The sequence below is a fragment of the Talpa occidentalis genome, unplaced genomic scaffold (assembly GCF_014898055.3).
Source record: "Talpa occidentalis isolate TD23 unplaced genomic scaffold, MPIMG_talOcc4v2.1 talOcc4.5, whole genome shotgun sequence".
Taxonomy (NCBI): Eukaryota; Metazoa; Chordata; class Mammalia; order Eulipotyphla; family Talpidae; genus Talpa; species Talpa occidentalis.
The window spans coordinates 83108763-83127148 of NW_023604861.1; the positions used below are offsets into that span (position 1 = coordinate 83108763).

At 53.4% G+C, this 18386-nt stretch overlaps 1 protein-coding gene across 9 annotated transcripts in view; it reads left to right on the forward strand.

Annotated features, from left to right (window-relative positions):
• DYSF (dysferlin) overlaps positions 1-18386 on the forward strand; it is a 204254-nt gene that overhangs the window by 121475 nt on the left and 64393 nt on the right. For 8 of the 9 annotated variants that reach the window (XM_037527598.2, XM_037527600.2, XM_037527602.2 and 5 more), the window contains 6 exons: positions 3745-3926; positions 6510-6650; positions 7650-7679; positions 9151-9180; positions 17484-17585; positions 17702-17863. In XM_037527598.2, coding sequence (XP_037383495.1) covers positions 3745-3926; positions 6510-6650; positions 7650-7679; positions 9151-9180; positions 17484-17585; positions 17702-17863 — 647 coding nt within the window. Of the gene's footprint in view, positions 1-3744; positions 3927-6509; positions 6651-7649; positions 7680-9150; positions 9181-14902; positions 14945-17483; positions 17586-17701; positions 17864-18386 lie in introns of all 9 variants that reach the window. The other variant, XM_037527596.2, reaches the window with a different exon arrangement.

Below are 18386 nucleotides of genomic sequence, written 5' to 3' on the forward strand. Positions count from 1 at the left end.
GGGTTCTGGAGCACCCCCTTGTCCATGGTCTGCCTTGGTTACCTCCTCATTCTTGAGAGTCGGGGTAGGAGGGCTCACTGGGGTCCCCACCCCAGTGCCTTGCTCATCGCCTTGTGTTATAACTTTTTTGAGTTACCATTTGCAACCAGTGGTCGTGATCTTAAGAGCCTGCATCATGTCTCATCCATCCTCCTATTCTGAGCCCCATGTTTAACGTCCACAGGTGGGTCAGTCAGTAATTGTATGTTGAATGAGTGGCATATTATAGATAATGTGAGAGTGAGCATCTTTGTATGTATAGCTTTTTGGTTAATTTGGATGATTCACCAAAATATGGGAAATGTTATAAAGAGTTTTATGTTTTTCAGGGCATATTGCCCAATTGCTTTCCTGAAAGCTTGTTGAATTGCTTCCAGCTTCTGTAAAGGAGAGCACCTATTTCATCCATTTGCCAACACTGGGTTTTATCATTCTAAATAGTTTTTCTTAATTTCATAGGCAAAATATCACAGCATTATAGTTTTCATTGCATTGCCTCAATTACTCGTGATCCACGCCAGCCTCTCTTAGGGGCCTTTTTCCTATGGGCTTGGCATGGGAGAAGGAGCACTGGATTGGGAGTCAGGGGGTCTAGTCCTGACCATGTGTGCACATGGGCTACTGATACTTCCCCGGACAGAGGTCTCCATTCTGTCAAGTGGGATGAGGCCACCGCCCTGTGTGCCACCCTAGATGTCTGATGTGGATATTGCAAGAGGAAAGCCTGGTGTATTGCGAATGTAGAAGCATCCTTCCTGGGGCTCCAAAAGGCCTGAACAGCAGAGTTCCTCCCAGACAACTTGGGTGTAGGGCTCTATGGCCAGCAAAAGCATCATCTGCTTGGGGCCTGGTGGCGGGCCTGAGGCTCTCTCTGGGTGATGATGTCTGCAGACCCCCGTGAGTTCCTGGCTGGAGCTCCTCACAGAGACAGGGCTTGTCAGAGAGCACCATCCAGTCACAGGCTGCTTTATTTCCAGGGGTGCTCCCTATGGCTTGGCAGGTGAAGGCACCTAAGGCCTGGTGCTGCCTCTCTCTGGCCCGAGTGGCCCTGGGGAGAGTGCTGGGCCCGCATGACTGGATGGGGAAGTTTCAGCCCCTCACATTCCTCCCACTGCTTGTGGGGAACCTGCCTTCCCCTCCTCTTGGCTTTCCTGGAAGAGGGATGTGTCTGTGCATCTGTCTGGCTTTCCTTCATCTGACCACCTTGCTTTAGCAACCTCCGTGCTCCTTGGTTCTTTTTTCCTGGAGGGGCTTGGCCCTGTGGGGGGAGAGGCCAGGCCCCAGCACACAGTAGCCCAGTGTCTGAGGCCCCAGGCCTCCAGACCTGCTCTTTACAATGCCTTTGTTGTGTGTTTTTTCCTCCCATGGGCAGGCGGGGTGTGTGTGTGGGTCTGGGTGATTTTTGTTTGAAAGCCACCCCTCCCCATCTCCCCCAGCGCTGAGCTCATTGCCTGAGCTGATGGGGCTGCTGGAAGGAGTCGGCCTGCTCGGGGGCCAGCGTGGGGGGTGCTGCCAACACCAATACAGCGTGCACAGCCGCTACAATGTGCAATTGTGATCTTTGTGTAAACGCGGTCGGTCTGGGGCCCGTGCGCTTATAAAAATAAAGCTTGGGGAAGCACGGGGGGCGGGAACAAAAGGGGCTTTTTTGCGGGCTCTCTAATATGGTTTTATTTATCGGAACGCGCCCTCTTTCCCTTACTGGAACCAGGGAGAGGTTCTCTGCCGAGCTTGGAGCTGATGGTATCACAGCCAGACGGTTTCATTAAACGCACAGACGCCGCTGGGCCCTGCCAGGGCCAGGAGGGGAAGGGCTTGGGGCCAGCCCTGCCAGGGCTGGTGCATGGAAGAGGGAGCCCCATGCCAGGGAAGCTGTCACCAGGTGGGGGTGTTGAGGTATGATGGACATGTCTCCTCTGCCCTTCCCCTGCCAACGGCCTCTCACTGCTCTCGTCTACTCCCAGAATCAGGTTCAAAACCAGTTTCCTGCAGGAAGCCCTCCAGGATTGACTCCATTTATGCCTGAAGGCTGATGAGCTAGTGGCTGCCTCTTGTTAGCCAAACCCAGCATTATTTTGCCAGCAAATGCTAATAGTCTCTGCCTTCTAACTTATATCCCCTCATCCTTAAAACTAGTCCCTTGGGTGACAGCCACAATTTTGAACCCTGCTACCCTCATTGCCCACCCCAGCCCTCCCATCTCATCTGTGCTCACTCTGCTACCTCCTGCACAGTGGCCATGTGTGCCACTTGGCTTTCTTATGGCCAAGGAGCCTGACCTACTCCCTCCTTTTGTGGGGAAGTTCTGTCTCCCCATCCTAGCCCCAGGATCGCAGTTGGGCATCTCAGGATTGGGGCCCTCTGGAGGTCACATGGGGACTAGAGGGGGCACTAGGTCTATACTGCAAGGCTCAGAGGATGCAAGGTGCTGCAGGATGGAGCAGGGGTCAAGGGTCTAGGGCATATGTCAGGTCATTTGGGCTCAGCCTTCCCAGACCTCCAGCACCCAGCTGCCAGCTTCCTGCATCCCCAGACTCTCCTGTCCGTGTGCCCTCAGCATCTGACACCTTGAGGCTTACAAAATGGTGGCAAATTGGACTCTATCCCTAGGTCGAAGTCCTAATGGGAGCTCTTGGAGGAGTCCCTCCCTCTAGGCCCTCTGTGTCTCTCCCAAATTATATGCATTCAGTCTTATAGGACTTTCTCCTGTATGAGTTTCCAAAGGTTGGCCTGAAAGGTGCATCAGCAATGTACACTTTAGGCATGCAAGTTCTCAGGCCCCATCCCAGACCTGATGAATCAGAGTTTCAGTCTGAGTAAGCCTTCCAGGTGATACTGTTAATGCTCACATTTGAGAATCACTGCCCTAGAATCTTCTTTAGTGACTCCAACTTCCCTGTGGGTCTAAGCAGAGGGAATGACAATTAGGTGGGTTTCAGGCCAGTGTGACCAAAGCTGGCAGGCTGGGAAGGAGTTTGGGGCAGTAGAAGTGTGGGGGTTTTATGGTTCCTCTGACACCAGTCAGTGCTAGACAGCTCTTGAGTCCATGTGCTTCTCTTCAGTACCCTGTGCCTGTCTAAGCCACCGCCACTGCCACTAGAGTAGTTGCAGTAGCCTCATAATCAGTCTTCCTGTGCCCACTTCTGCCCCTTCTGTGCATTCTCCATGTGGTAGCCGAGCAGTGCTCGCAAGGCACGCCAGTCGGATGGCTCTAAGGTGTCTGCTCTACTTTCCTTCCCTCATAAGCTTTAGTGCACATTATAGCTATTTTCAAAGCATTGATTAAAATTAAAATTTTTACATTTGCTTGTATGGATTCTTGTTTGTTCCATTATTCTCACCACCTTGTACCTTCTGGCATGCAGAAGGCTCTCAATAAATGCTTGTTGGATGAGTGAGTGACTGAATGAATGAATCATCCATGCACTCCTTCCATCTGCTGGACCTTTCCCCAGCAGCCAGCCCAAGAAAGGAGCCCAGAAGGGGGCGTTACCCACTTGCCTGCACTCCAGCTCCATTTCCCCCTGGTGGCCCACCGACTGGTCTGCTAGAGGGTGGACAGAGCCCCCTGGGGAAATGGGCTCCAGCCTGACCATGGTTGTTCCAGAGTAGTAGCCTCCACTCTTGTGGTCATGTGGCGCCTAGCCGGCAACTTCTCATGGCTCTGCGTGTCCTGTCTCCCTTCCTGGCACCTGACCCACACAGATCCCTATGCGATCGTCTCCTTCCTGCACCAGAGCCAGAAGACAGTGGTGGTAAAGAACACCTTGAACCCTACCTGGGACCAGACCCTCATCTTCTATGAGATCGAGATCTTTGGTGAGCCAGCCAGCGTTGCCGAGCAGCCGCCCTGCATCGTGGTGGAGCTGTATGACCACGACACCTATGTGAGTCTGCCCACCTCAATGCCACCCTCTCCCAGAGTCCACTGGTAGAAGCTGCTGTGAGTGCTAGGTCCCCCACCAGATGGGGGCTTCCGGAGACTGGGCCTGAGGATGGCCTCGCCCCTGACCCCACAGGCTATGGAGTGGTTAATACTACTTTAGAGTAATTAAAAACGGATTGCTAGCACATGTGCAGTGCCCGCGGCAGAGAGAGGGCAGACCTGGAGAGGGCGCTTGGCTGTGGGTCAGGAGCTGGGGTTTTCTCTGTCTCTGACTTGCTTAGAGGCTCCCAGGCCAGCCCCTTCTCCCCATCAGAGAGCTGGATTGGCTCCACAAACATTTGTCAAATGCTTGTTTACTGGCCCCTTTGCTTAGGGTTCCCAGTTGAGATGGGAACCCTCTAGTGAGACAGAGCAGAGAACCCTCTCCTGAGATGCTTGTCCCTGAGTGCCTTGTGGCTTGATGGCAGTAGAGCCATGACCAGGGAGGGTCCTCCTACCAGAGCTGTCCAAAAGAATGTCCTGCTCTGATGGATATGCTCCATAGTTGTGCTGTCCGAGGTGGAAACACCTGCGGCCCGAGGCCATCGATAGCCAAAATGTGGCTAGCACAAGCTGGCTTTAAACTTTATTTAGGTTTAATTAAACTTTAAATTCAAATGGCCATAGGTGGCTAATAGCTATAGTCTTTGACAGCACAGCTCTAGAAGTTTCCTAGGAGGGAGAGAAAGCTGTGATCTGAAATGTGAGGGCAGACTGTGGGGAAGACCCAGGCCCTGAAGGAAATGTGGGATTAGGTGTTGGGAGACGCAACCACCCAAACTGGGACATTCCATATAGCATGGGGACAAGCGAGAGAAAGAGGAGAGCGTGGGCAGGATGAGGAGGAGGAGAAAGGAGTGTGAGGCCAGGGTGCCGGGGGGTGATGGGCACAGAACAACCTTTGAGAATGAGGAGGTGGGATGCTGTTGGGAGAGAGAGATTGTGTCAGCTAATGGAACATTTGGCAAAGAGGCCTGGCCTGGGTTGGGAGCAGCAACGTTATGAAAGGGGAGGGGCAAGATTGGGAAGAAGTTTCTAGAAAAAAATGGTCATACTGAGTGTCAGGGGCTTTAGAGGGTGTGGTGACCAGGAGGTGGGGTAAGGTGATACTTTTTAGGACACCCCACCAGGTAGTGTGAATTAGCTGGCAGTGGGAAATGCAGGCCTGGGCTTCCCTCAGAAGGAAAAGCTGACTTCATGGGGGGAATAAGCAACTGGAGGCTGTCTCTGGGGATGAGCTTATGGCCTGGTACCTTTGAGGCAGGAAAACTAGGAGGGGGCTGGGCCATGGGGCTGAGCAGAAGTTGGTGAAAGTGGTGATGAAGGCCGACAGGACCATGTCTCTTCCTGTGGCATCCCACCTCCTTTCACCCTGTCTGTCCTCTGAGGGCCAATGCCTGGGTGGCAGCTTCCCAAGAGGAGACAGCTGTGGTCTCATCTGAGTAGGTGGGCTCCAGGGTCAAGGGGTGAGCAGAGGCTGTGATCACATACCCCTCTCTGCCCTGAGCCTGGCTGCCTGGGTTCTTCAGGGATCCCCCCGCTCCAAACCTCTCCACGACCCAGCAGCTGAAGGGACAACACCCAGCTCACAGGAGCTTCCAGGATCCTAGTGCTGTGGCTGGTGTCTATGAGTTGTTGGTGCTGATGTCACCTGCCGATATGGCATTCATGTATGAGTTGGTGGCCATTCCAGAAAGGTTCTCGGGCAATGTCCCTATCAGTGAGGTGACTGTAGGCAGCGTTGCTTCCCGGTCCTGCTCTGGATCTGGTGAGGATGGCCGCACCATTTGGCTGAGACCCTGCTTCTGCCTGCTGCCCCTGCCCTCGGGAAGCTAGCCACAAGGCCAGAAGCACAGCTTGGCAAGAAAGAAGGGCCGAGTTTGGACAGGGCTATGAGTGATGACTGAGAAGTGCAGAGAGTAGTAGGACTGGGGGAAATGGCATTTGCAAAGGCCAGGGAGTGAGAGCCAGCGGAGGAGTAGAGGATGTATAGGGCGGACCTTCTGTGGCCAGGGGAGAGTTTGGACTTTATCGTCCAGGCAACCGGGAGCCATGGATAGTGCCTGAGCAACAGAATAGTAACATGAAAACATCATCTGACAAGACTCATGTAACTGAAAGAGCATGATCAATCTGGAAAGTGGGGAGGATTTAAAGGTGAAATGAGCAGGAGATACCCAAGTCCTTGGATCGTGAAACACCATTTCTCTGATGTGGGGGCATCACAGAAATGCTGGGAGGCTGCCGCTCTTCCCTCTAATGGGCTCAGAGTTTGATTACGTTCAAGCAAGGCCACTGCTTGTTGGACACACAGAGGAGCATCCCCACCAAGGTGGGAATTCAAGCTTAGCAACCATGGCTGGGGGGCACTCTCAGCAGCCTGTCCTTGAATCCTTCTAAGGGAACCTGTCCACCACCTGCACCAGGGGGTGCCCTGACTCCTGAGGCCCTTTCAGGTGGCAGGATATAGGCCTGATGATTACTCAGACCCACTTAGGGCCCTGGATTGGGGGACTCTACTCTTCTTTCTCCATTCCTGCTCTAGGGTGCAGATGAGTTTCTGGGACGCTGCATCTGTCAGCCGAGTCTGGAACGGATGCCCCGGCTGGCCTGGTTTCCATTGAGTAGGGGCAATCAGCCGGCAGGCGAGCTGCTGGCCTCTTTTGAGCTCATCCAGAGAAAGAAGGTGAGACTAGTCCACATCCAGATCTGGGAGACCTGGGCAGAGAGTAAATAGTGGGGGAGGACAAGAGGTAGGCGGGGGTGGGGGGAGACACAGACAGGGGAGGCCCCTATGGATGGAGGGGCTGTCAGTACATCCTTCTTCTCTGCCAAGGACCTGATTCAGTGGGAAACACTGAAGAGTCACCTCTGGAAATCAAACCTCCTGCCATGGGTTTGCCCTGGTTTTTTGAACCCCAAATCAGGATATGATCTAACACTGGGTAGAAAGTTGGAGTCTGAACTGCACCAGCATGTCTGAATCGTCTGGCCTTGGGGTGTATTTTTCCCTGGGTCATATCCTGAAGTGGTTTCTGAGAGGAGGATCTCTGTGATCTGGGGTAGGGAGCCTTATTGTGTTGGGGGGCCTCCAGGTAAGGGCAGAACCTCCATTCTAGGGCTTTGCCCTGGCCTTGCCTCATGACTCTGGGTCAACTACTCCTCTCCTATAAACTAGGGTTAAAGCCCTATATTCAAACTTACTCTTAGTGTGACATGCACCCCAATATGTAAGCTGGTTGGAAGAGTGCTCTTTTGGGTGGAGTGTTTGCAGGGGGCACAGATGCCCATCTGGCTTCCCCCTGCACATCACTCTCAGGCGCTCCAAGGAGTCTCTTGGCCTCCAAAGAACAGAGTCTGAAAACCCTGGACTGTGCCCACGGCCACATTCCATGAGTGTTGTTTTGTGGTTGTAGATGTGTCTGGCCAGGGCAAAGAGGGGGTGATGGGGCCTTGAGACAAGAAAAACTCTTTTTTCCCCAATCAATTAATTTAAAAAACATTTAAAAATTTATTTATATTTATTGAGGTGTCTGGTTTCAACACTGTGATTTAGGGGAATAGGTCCATACCTCCTCAGATTATGTCACCACAACATACCCAGCCCCAAAACACCCACAGTCCTTCACCATAGGCCACTGGACCCCCTTCCCGCTTTGTGAAGTTCTCTTTTTCTTTACTCTAGCCGGCCATCCACCATATTCCTGGATTTGAGGTAAGTCTCGCTCTTACCTTTTCTCCTCCAAACTCATTGTCAGCCTCCCTGTGTTTATAGAAACAACCTAAGAGCAAAGGCTTAGACTAGACAGGAGAGAGAAGGGGAGAGGATCTAGGGGCCCAGGGGACAGGAGACAGGGTACAGAGGGTGGGGTGGGGGCAGCAGGGCAAAGGAGGCCCTGCCTGGTAAGAACTGGCCCAAGTCTGGGAGGGCACGGTGGGCCCGTGGGGCAGGGTGGGTGGGACTGGGTCCCTGCCCAGCTTGGGCTTTTCCTGCTTTTCTGCCCTGAGAAATCTGAGAATCGTAGACGCTCAGATTCAAGAGACCTCGTGGTCCTCCAGCCCAGTGGTGCTCAGCAGCCTGCATATTACAATCCCATGGGTAATGTTAAAAATGACCAGTGCTCAGGCCCCAGCCCCCAGGAGCAGAAGTCTCTGGTCCAGGCACTGGTGCTGTTCGAAGCTGCCCATGGGATTTTAACGTGCAGCCAAGGCTAAGACCTAGTGATTAGGCCCAGTGCTTCTCAAAGTATCAACCCGAGCGGTAGCATCAGCCTCATCTGGGGTGTTGTTAGACATGCTGACTCTTGGGTTCCACTTCAAACCGACTGAGGTTGACCCCTGAGGGGCAGCGCAGCAACCAGTGAGTGAGCTGGCAAGCCCTGCAAGGGATCTGACACAGGCTGGGGTTTCGGAAGCTCTGATTGAGACTGGACTCCCCACCTCATTGTTTCTTTCCTTTACCACTGACGTGGGCTTCATGGCCTTCTCCTTGCTCTCGTTCCTTCTCCTCATGGGTCATGGTAGAAAATGATGACCTTTTCCTTGTGCCCAGCCTCATTTGTTTCAGGATATGCTATTCTCTGCCACACTCAGCTGCAGCTTTGAGACACAGTCAGAGGGCTCCAGATGCCTTCCCCCGGGGAGGGCCAGTTCTTACCAGGCAGGGCCTCCTTTGCCCTGCTGCCCCCACCCCACTCTCTGTACCCTGTCTCCTGTTCCCTGGGCCCCTAGATCCTCTCCTCTTCTCTCTCCTGTCTATTCTAAGCCTTTGTTCTTAGGTTGTTTCTTCTTGGTTCCCCAAGTTCTCATGCTCCAGCATGAACAGCCTCAGGCCCGTCTGCTTCCTGGGGCAGTTGCATGGGGTCCAGACACTCCTGGCCACCTGCCTCTCATTTTCCTTTCTCTGCCACTTCCAGAGATGTCTGGACTCTAGGTATATGCCTTGACCTCTCCCAGCAGTCCTCTGTGTCATCATCCATAGAATCCCAGGGACTGCATGGATGACCTTGCTGAGGTGATCTCACCTCCATGGGAGGCAGTTTTGTCAGCCCCTCTCAGGGTGACGTCTGGTGCACTGATCTCTACCCCAGCCCAGTCCTCCCTGTCACTCACTGTGAACTTTTACCCTCTCCTCTCTCCTCCCTCCATCACCTCCTGGATGCGGAACATCCCGTGGTGTGGGCCAGGTGCAGGATACATCAGGGATCCTGGAAGAGGTGAGCCGGGCCCTCGTGGGAGTGGCTTGTGGCTGGGGTAGGTGAGTAGAGGGAGGGTAAAAGCCAGACTTCTGGGTTTCTGGTGCTCCTAATGGGCATCTGTCACACAGAGTCTTGTCTGGATTTCATTCCTCACACTCTGCTTGAAGCCAGGACTTCCTGGGGTGTGTCCTGGTATGATTCTGGCCTCAGAAATCTTGCTACCCTGTTGGAGGCCAGATTCTCCCAGATCTCGTGGGCAGCGATACAGAGTCTCATCTGGCTGATTACCAGGTAGCATGTTTTAAGGAATAAAATATTTGTAAGGGGCCAGTATAGTCAAGGAAGCCTGTCTGGTGGAAGTGACATCACCTAGACATTGTTGCAGAAAGGTGACCCAAGGGGCCAAGTTCAGTTAGGGCCTGGCTGATTCAGGGGATGGGATAGGTTGGGGATTGCTAGGTTCTGGGAGAAGTTTTGGGTTTGTATTCCAAGGAAGCAAGTCTCTATCCTTTTGCTGGGTGGCATGAGCAGCACATTCTCGTTGGCCTCCTGTGCATCCGTGAGCAGATCCTCATGTGTGAGCAGGGTAGCAGGGGCAGAGGCTTGGGTGGACAGACAGGAAGGCAAGCCCTGGTGGATGGGGGCTGGGAACAGGCAGCCACTTCCGGCCATCAGGGAATCCCCAGGCTGGGAGTGGACACCATTTGACATTTTCAGTGTAATTTGGACTTGAGTGCAGGGTCAGGATGTGGGATTCACAGGCCTGGCGCCCCTTACCTCACTTCCTTTCACTCCCAGACCGAGGTGGGGTCCGCCAAGCGAGCTGGCTGTAATTGCGCCTGACAGGCAGCCTCCTGCTTCTGGCTGCAGTTGCGAAAGACTGCCGATTTGGAAAGGGGAGCAGAGTGCTGTCCAGGGAAGCAGCACGGAGCCCTCTGTCTTGATTGAGAGCACTCTGTGGCCAAAACCCACAGCCGGCTCTGAAGAAGACCCAGCCCAGGGATGAGTTATTAAAAAAAGTTAAAATCCTTAGTAACTGGATTTGCAATATAGAACAGTGAAGGCTCAGATTCCGAGAGCGGGGATCTGGCTGTGGTCTTGTCAGGAAGCAAATCAAAATCTGTAGATTTTGGGCCAAACCCTGAAGAGGGCCAAGTGTCCTTCTGCGGGGTTGGCCAGGCCGCAGACTGAGGTGGGGTACAGGTCAGCAGGTCCTGAGGGTCTGCTGGGCACAGGGCTGGGCTGGACCCATAGGTTTAAAAGGTTTGAGGCAGGGGAGTACCAGCTGGCCTAGGGAGCAATGCTAGAAGCTGATCTTGAGATTCCCCTGGCCCTAGAAACACCCTCCCCTGCCCTGGGGTCCACAGGTCAAGCATTCCTCTGCACCTGAGGGCTAAGCCTCATGTCAAGAACCGGGGTGTTATTTGCTTTTAAGAATTCCTAGGGAATGGAGGCAGCTTAGCCCAGCTACTGCTCTGGTCCTGAAGGGAATCTCTGGCCTTGGCAGCATTTTTCTGTCTTATTTGCTGCCTTGTGTCCCTCATTCAGCCCCTCCAGGCTCCCACTCTAATCCCTGTGAAGGATACTTCAGCCTTCCTGGAGGGCCATGAAAAGCCACATGAGGGCCCTTGAGACTGTGGGAGCAGAGGGCACATGAGTATGTCAGGAAGCTGTCTGGCTGCAGGGGGTTGTGGGCTTGGGAGTGAGGGGCAGGACCAGGGGTCATCTGGGAAGCTTGGGTGACTCTAAGGGATGGTTTAAGGATAGCCGAGGCTCCCAGAGCAGATGGAGGCCAGTGGGGAGAGCTTCCTGGAAGAGGTGACCCAGAGCTGGCTTCTGAAGCAGGGATTGGCAGAAGGGGTAGGGGACAGGGGCCCAGGAGGCAATGTGTTGGCTGGGGGCACATCACTGCCGAGGGCCAATTTTGTGGCAACAAGGTCCCCTACCCTCAGGCTTGATAGCTATCCAGAGAGCCCCACTCTGGGGGCTCTTGGTGGGGATGAGGGAACAGTTGAATTGTGTCTTTTGAGGTTTGGTCCATCGGGGAGACCTGGGTTCTTGCAGAGGGTGTGGGTGGAGGAGGGCTTCCCTCCCGCTCTCTAGTCTGTCTTTCTGTCTGTGTCCTATGCTGTTTCCCCCTCCTCTCCAGGCTTGCTGGCCTTCCCCTCTCCCAGCTCTCCCTTCGTGCTTCCCTCTTCCTCTGTTTGCTCCTTGGCCCTGGCTCCCTCTCTCCCTCCTTCTCCCCGCCTCTTCTGAGCCCTCTGTCTCGTTTCTTTTCCTTTTTGTCTGGAGAACAAAGGCGGTCCCTGTTGCCAAGGGGAATGAGTTCAAAGAAACGGCAATTTTAGATTTCCTGAGAACTGGAGAGTGTGCACATGCACGTGTGAGTGTGTGTGTGTGTGTGTACACTTGTGAGAACACACACACACACATGCACATGCACGCACACAGCAGGAGAGGTGAGTGCAATTCCTTAATCACCAGGGCCCCTCGGATGTGGAGTTTGTGCAGAGGAAGACCCCACATGGCGACCCTGTAGGCACGAGCAGGGGCTTAGGGGTCCTGACCATTTAAGGGGCGGTGATTTGGAATGTTACCTTGGTTCTGTGCCTTCTCCCTGCTGGCAGGCAGGCGATGCCTTGGTGGCAGGGGTTGCATGCTCCATAGCCATTTTCACAGGGCCAAACCAGATGTCATTCCACCTGCCCCACCAAATTTAGGCCAAAGGGTATGACTTTTAGTCTGACATGTACACGAGGTACTCTCCTGCACCCCAGATTCACTAGAAGAAAAATTTTGATGTTTTGCAATCAGGAAAATAAACCCAGTGGTCCCCATCCCCCTCTCCCTCCCCCAAGGCCTTAATTTAAAACACTGTTTTTCCTGGGAAGTGTAATTAGAGCAACATGTTGTTCCTAACGAGCTGGGTGGGGCAGGCAGACAATGGAGCCCTCCCAGCCCGCCTGGCTGCCCCTGCCTGGAGCTCCCAGAGGAGCCAGGATCTGAATGTCCAGAGGGTCCCCTGATTGAACCCTGCTGGGCAAGGTGAGGGTCTATGAACTGCTGGTGACAGGACTGACCCAGGCAGCTGGAGGGGCTTGCCAGTACACCCCTGCCCCACCCTGGGGATGAACACCTATTGAGGGTAGTGGCCCTAGGATGGGGGATAAAGTCCCCCTGTGGCTCAGAGCCTTGACTCCCTGTACTGAGCTGCCCAGCAGGAGAGAAAGCAGGAACATCTGGGTAGACTCTGCTCTAGTGGGAGAGAGAGCTTCACTTGGGTCCTTGTACTCTGGGTCTGCCCAGCCTTGTTAGTCCTGCACACCTTAGAACCCCATCACATAGCAACCCCAGGTCTTCCCTGCATTCAGGGTGGCTGGGAGGGTGAGCAAGGAAGGGACTGGTTAAATGTAGCTTCATCTAATTAGACTTGTATTAGATGGCTGCCCTTGATGACTGTGGTCCTCAGAGTCTGTCCTCAACTCCATTCAGGATCACTGTCGGGGCGGGGGGCGGGGAGGGGGCTGTTGTATCCTTGGGTGGAACTGGACCAGAAAGAAGTTGAGAAACTCACACACAGAAACTGACCCTCTGGCTGGGGCTGCGGGATTCTCGTGTAAGCTGTAGGAGACCAGTTAAGAACTTTGAAACCTGGGCCACAGATTTGGCTCTTATAGCTAAAGAAGTCAGAGGGTAGGGTTCGAAGAAGTTTCTGGAGTGCTTGGGGCGATTTTCTGGCGGGTGGAGATCTTGAACTAGGCCCTGAATGATGTGTGAGATTCAGGAAGATGGTAAGGGAAGCCCATTCAAACAGGGAGCCATAAGCAGCCCCCAGGGAGGAGAGCTTTGTGAGGACCCATGGATCTGGCTGGAGCAGATAACTGTTGGCAAAGCGAGGGGGGGATATGTTGGAGTTGCTTCTTCACCTATTCATATACCTGCTCCTCCCTGTTCCTCCCTCTGCCATGTCTCCTCCCTCCCTCCCTCACTTCATTCATAACACTTTGTTGCACAGGGGATTCAGCAATGGGTGCTGTGTGCAGAATTACTGGTTTACCCAGGGCCACAGACAGATGGACACACACAGAGATGGCACAGGGTGGTGTGTCTCTCGGTGGGAGTGAGTCAAGTTGCTAGGGGAGCCTCAGGGGTGCTTGATGTAGACTCGAGGCACCAGGGAGATTCCAAGGGAGACCAGAAGTCCAAGTAGGAGGAGACTGATTAGGTAGGTGGGCAGGAGAGCGCTTTAGACAGAAGAACCAGTGAGTCCAAGCTTCTAAGGTAAACAGAGCTTGGTGCCCCCTGCGGCCTCCTAGTATCCAGAAAGCAGGTAGTGAGGAGGATGTGTGGCAAGGGGCTCATCCCTACCTGAAACCCCGGAGGGGAAAGGTATCTGTGAGAGGTGTGACCAGAAAGTCTGCAGGAGTCAGGTGAAAGATCTTGGAGGTCATGTTGAGGAGTTTGGACTTCATCCTGAGCAGAGAGTGGCATTCCTAGAAAGTTCCCCTGACTGCAGAGTACAGCACATATCAGTTGTTGGGAGGGGTTGTGCAAGGAGACCGCATAGGAGGCTGCTGGTGGACCCAGGCAAGGAAAGGTGGGGGCTGGAACCCAGAACAGAAGACAGGTGGATGGATGGGGCAGAGATTTGGGACAGAATTGGCAAGGGTGGTGATTTATCAGACATGGCGACAAGGGGGTTAAAGTGCAGGGTGGTATGTGACTTTTTGGCATGGTTGTCAGGGTGGATGGTGGGGTGGTTTGTGAGATGACATTTGAATATGGCAGGTTTTGAGGTGGGAGACAGAGAATCCAGAGAATCCAGTTCAGAGAAGACAGATGGACACGGCGCAGGGTGGTGTGAGAGGTCAGTAGGTCACATGAATTAACTGAGCAATAAGAGGTTGAGAAGGTGAGCCCAGGGTTTAGGAAAGATGTTTGGGAGCAGAAAGCTGGGAGAGGGCCGAGCGGAGTGGGGAGGCTACTGAGTGAGTAACTCTAAGCAAACAGAGGTGGGCAGTGGGGAGGGCCCAGCAGTACAGAACCAGAGAGATAGTTTTAGGAAGGAGGCCAAGGTCAACTGGCAGATGCTGCTGAGGGAGTGAGAGATAAGAGCCCGTGAGTGTCTTTTGGGTTGACCTACAAGCAGGTCCTTGTTGACTTTGGAGAAGGAAGTTTCCAGTGAGGGGGTGCAGGGGACAGAAGCAGAATGCGCTGGGCAGAGGGCTAGGTGCAAGTGAAGGAGGGGTGGCCCTTTTCAGGAAGAGATTGGAGAGGAGCGAGGCTGCGGAGATGACACAGAAGGAGGGTGTGGATGGGCCAGAGAGTCTTTAAATGGGGAAGGAAAAGATCCAGCAGATAGCATGGAAAACCAGGGGGGACTGGACGTGAAGAGGCCAGGGAGCCAGAGGTGACACAGTGATCACCAGCAGGTTGATAACTTGTGGTAACTGGCAGTAGTGACAGGCAGTGTGGTGTGTACACTGGACAGTGGGGAGGGAACAGAAGACTGTGGTTAGCTTTCTGGGCAGGGTGGGGCCCCACAGAAGCAGTAGTCCTGGGGAGTGGCAACAAATGGCAGGGAACAGGATATTCTGGGACTGCAGGGACAGCAGGGTACATGGTGGTGGCCTTGGGATGAGCATGGTGGCCTTGTGCCCAGGAAGCTGCCCTCTGATGACTCTTTAACCACTCTCTCTGCTTGTCTCCCTGCTCTGCCGCTGGGCCTGGCGCTCCACAGCTGTGTGCTCCTGCCTTCTTCCTCCAGGGCCTCATCAAAACGGTACTGGAACCTCAGTTTCTGGAGGTTCTTGTTCCCTGTCCTCACTGAACGTGTTCCTGAGAGTGGGGAGCCTGGTCCTCAGCAGATAGAGAGAAAGTCATTACCACGGAGCTCAGGGGAGCCTGGAAAGAAAGATGGAACTTTGAAATGAGGGATAAAAAGGAATCAAAGGGATGCTACCCAGAGTTTGGGGCTTGGAGAGAATGTTCTAGTGGAAATAGAGTAGTGAATTTTCTTGGGTGATTTCAGGAGAACGTGGCAACCATGTGAAAAAAGCTTGGTTTTTCTGCCCCCCTCTGGGGACTTGAACACTTTGTACCCCTTTTCATCCTGGGATTTGGACTCTGGGTCCACACTGGGCTGGATCCATCTCTAGCAGGTCACCAACGGGCCTTCAGGCTGAACCATACTCTTAGATAGGGAGCCCGGATGCACAGCTGCTGCTGCCAGTGGCCTTGGCATCTCTGCAGGGCTGTCTCCATCCCGGCTCCAGTCTTGTGGACTGTACTGCACACGGCACTCCCTGGACTTGTGCCCAGGTCTGCCCTGCACACCACCTCTCCTGAGGCATCTGTCTCATGGCCAGCCTAGTAGTGCAGGTGCTTCCTCCATCATGGCTCCTGGATTGTGAGTCTGGAGAGATAACGAATTCCCACCCTTGGTGCCCTGGTGATAGGGTAGCTGTGCGGTCCTGAGAGATGCAGCTGATGCTTCTACTCCCCTCAGATTACCTTGGGGGACCAATACAATAAAAGCAGTAAAAGCCACATGCTGACAACAATGGAGTAATCATTAGAGACACTTCTGTTTATTATGCACCCTATATGCCAGATACACCTTGCATTTGTTATCTCACTGAATTCTCAGAGTAACTCCATAGGCATGGTTCCCACCGATCTCCATACAAAGATACTCAGTCACAGAGGCTGAGTCATTTGTTCAAGTTCAAAGACTTAGGAAGTGGCAGGGCTAGAGCTAGAACAGAGGTCTGTCTGATTCTAGAAACAAGCTGCTTACCATTATAGGCCAGAGAGGCGTTGCATCCTCAGCGTGTCATTGAGCAGGGGTGACAGCTGGATTTGGCTGCAAGGTGATTCATGAAGACCGAGGAAGCTGGTGTGTTTCTTTACTCCAGATGATCCCAGTGTGTCAGAGCTTCTGTAGATAAGTGCACCAGCCTTCGAGAAAGAACCCAAAGCAAGTCGTTGAGGAATGAATGCAGTGATCCCATTGTTTATTTAATGAGATTACATGAGGCAAACTCTGCGAAGTGTCCAGCACGGCTCTTTTCATTACAGTTAACATTTCCTGGTGTCAGGACCTCTGTGTGTGGACGCAAAGGTTGTGCACTGTGCAAGGGCACCTTGTCTAAGGGGTGCAATTTCCATATCCGTATCTAGTACAACAGTTTTCCAGTAGGTGGCAGTAGAGTGTCTTGTTCTAACAACTAGTAAGCTATGATGATTTTTCTGACATGGAAGTAAAGAGTCTTAAGAAAGGGACATCTTTCCTTTAGTTGTGGCAAAGGTGAAATGAGGGCTAGTTGTCGCATTGCGAGTTTATGTGAACCAGGCACTTTTCTATATGTTGGATTAACCTCTTCAAGCTCGCTGACCTTGGCAGGTTGGTAACTTTTAATAAACTTGATGAAAGTTGGAAAAAAAAAAGGGCTGTAGAGAGGTGAAATAACTTACTTCACTCAATAAGAGGGAGAGCCAGAGGCTGTGTTCCGAGCCACCATGAAATGGTGGCTGACCCACGGCAGTTCTGGCTCTCATTGTTCTGCTGCTTCCCGCTGCAGCTCTTTATGATCATTGGGGATTCTTGCCCATGTCTTTTTGGCAAGCCTTAGTGGACCAGAGTTGCTGTGTGCCACTCTCATCTCTGGTCTTAATGGTGAAGGAGCCTCCCTAGCAGTACCTTTGTTGCCAGTGGTTGCTTTGCATTGATATCTCCTTTCTCCATTCATGAACACTCTTTCTGGTTCACAGTGGGGGTGTTCTGTCCTTGTGGTGAATAGGCGTGCAAGGAGGGGGTATGGGGGTGGGGGTGGGAGGTGTGTGGGTGGTGGAGCTAGGGTACCAGTGTGGATGGTAACTCGGAGGGTTTGAGCCAGGAGAACCAGGCTAGTGGGAGCTATGTGGTTCTCTCTGGGACTGAGAGGGGCTGGAATGCATGAGCCAGGATGGGGTGGGCAGTGCATACCCATGTGTGTGCTCAAGTGCATGTGTCAGGGATGGAGAGACCCTGAGCAGCTCAGTGATGACTCAGAGTCTACATTATAGGAAGAGGGAAGACCTGGGGTTCTCTTGAAATGGGGTGACCTGAACCCTGAGCCCAGATACTTGAATTTTGATCCTGGAGAAGATGGTGCTGACAAACACTGACTTGCCCTCTCTTTTCTGCCTCCCCACATCTGTCTGCCTTTCTGTCTTTGTGTCTTTTCATGCATGTCCTTTCCACCTGCCTGTCCTCCTTTCTTGTCTCTGTCTTGATCTTCCTCCTACCTTTGTCTCATTCTACCTGACACCCGCTGTAGTCAGAGGACACAGACCTGCCCTACCCACCACCCCAGAGAGAGGCCAACATCTACATGGTTCCCCAGAACATCAAGCCAGTTCTCCAGCGTACTGCCATCGAGGTGAGCCCAGTCACATAGCGGGGTGCAGGGGGCAGCCCGGCTCTTCCCCTTCCTGGCCCCAACCTTTCCCCCGGCGCAGAGTCTTTCCAGCTGCTCCCCTCATCCTGTGTCCCCAGATCCTGGCATGGGGACTGCGGAACATGAAGAGTTACCAGCTGGCCAGTGTCTCCTCTCCCAGCCTTATTGTTGAATGTGGGGGCCAGACGGTGCAGTCCTGTGTCATCAAGAACCTCCGGAAGAACCCCAACTTTGATGTATGCACCCTCTTCATGGAAGTGGTGAGCTGACCTCTTTTCTGTCCCTTTGCGGAGTCCTGGTGGCTAGGATTTCCTCGCGGCCCCTAGCAGCGTGGGGGTTGGCTCCAACTCCCCATTGGATTCCCTCTAGGTCATGGCCCCTCTCCCACCTCACTCTTCTGGGAAAATAGAACAGAAATGCTCCTACTCTTCTCACTGGAAGAGTTGAGGCCTGTGAACAGCTTGTTTCCTCCTACCCAGATCCCAATCCTCAGAAGCCCCAAGGACCCTCCTGAGGCTGTGTTCCCTGTCAGGGCAGCTCTCAGTCCTGCGAGCTCCCCACTGGGCCTGCCCAGGGCCCTAATCTTCCTGATTCCTCCAGACCTTCTCTGACCTATTCCTCCCCTAGCCTGGCTCCCACAGAAGGACCCCCCTCATGATACTCAGCCCCTGAGCCCTTTCCAAGCTCCCTGGGCTCCCTCGGCTGAGTGGCCGTAGTAAGGCAAGTCTGAGGAAAGGAAAATGGTCTGCAAGATGAAAGCGCTATAGAAATTCCAGGCCCAGT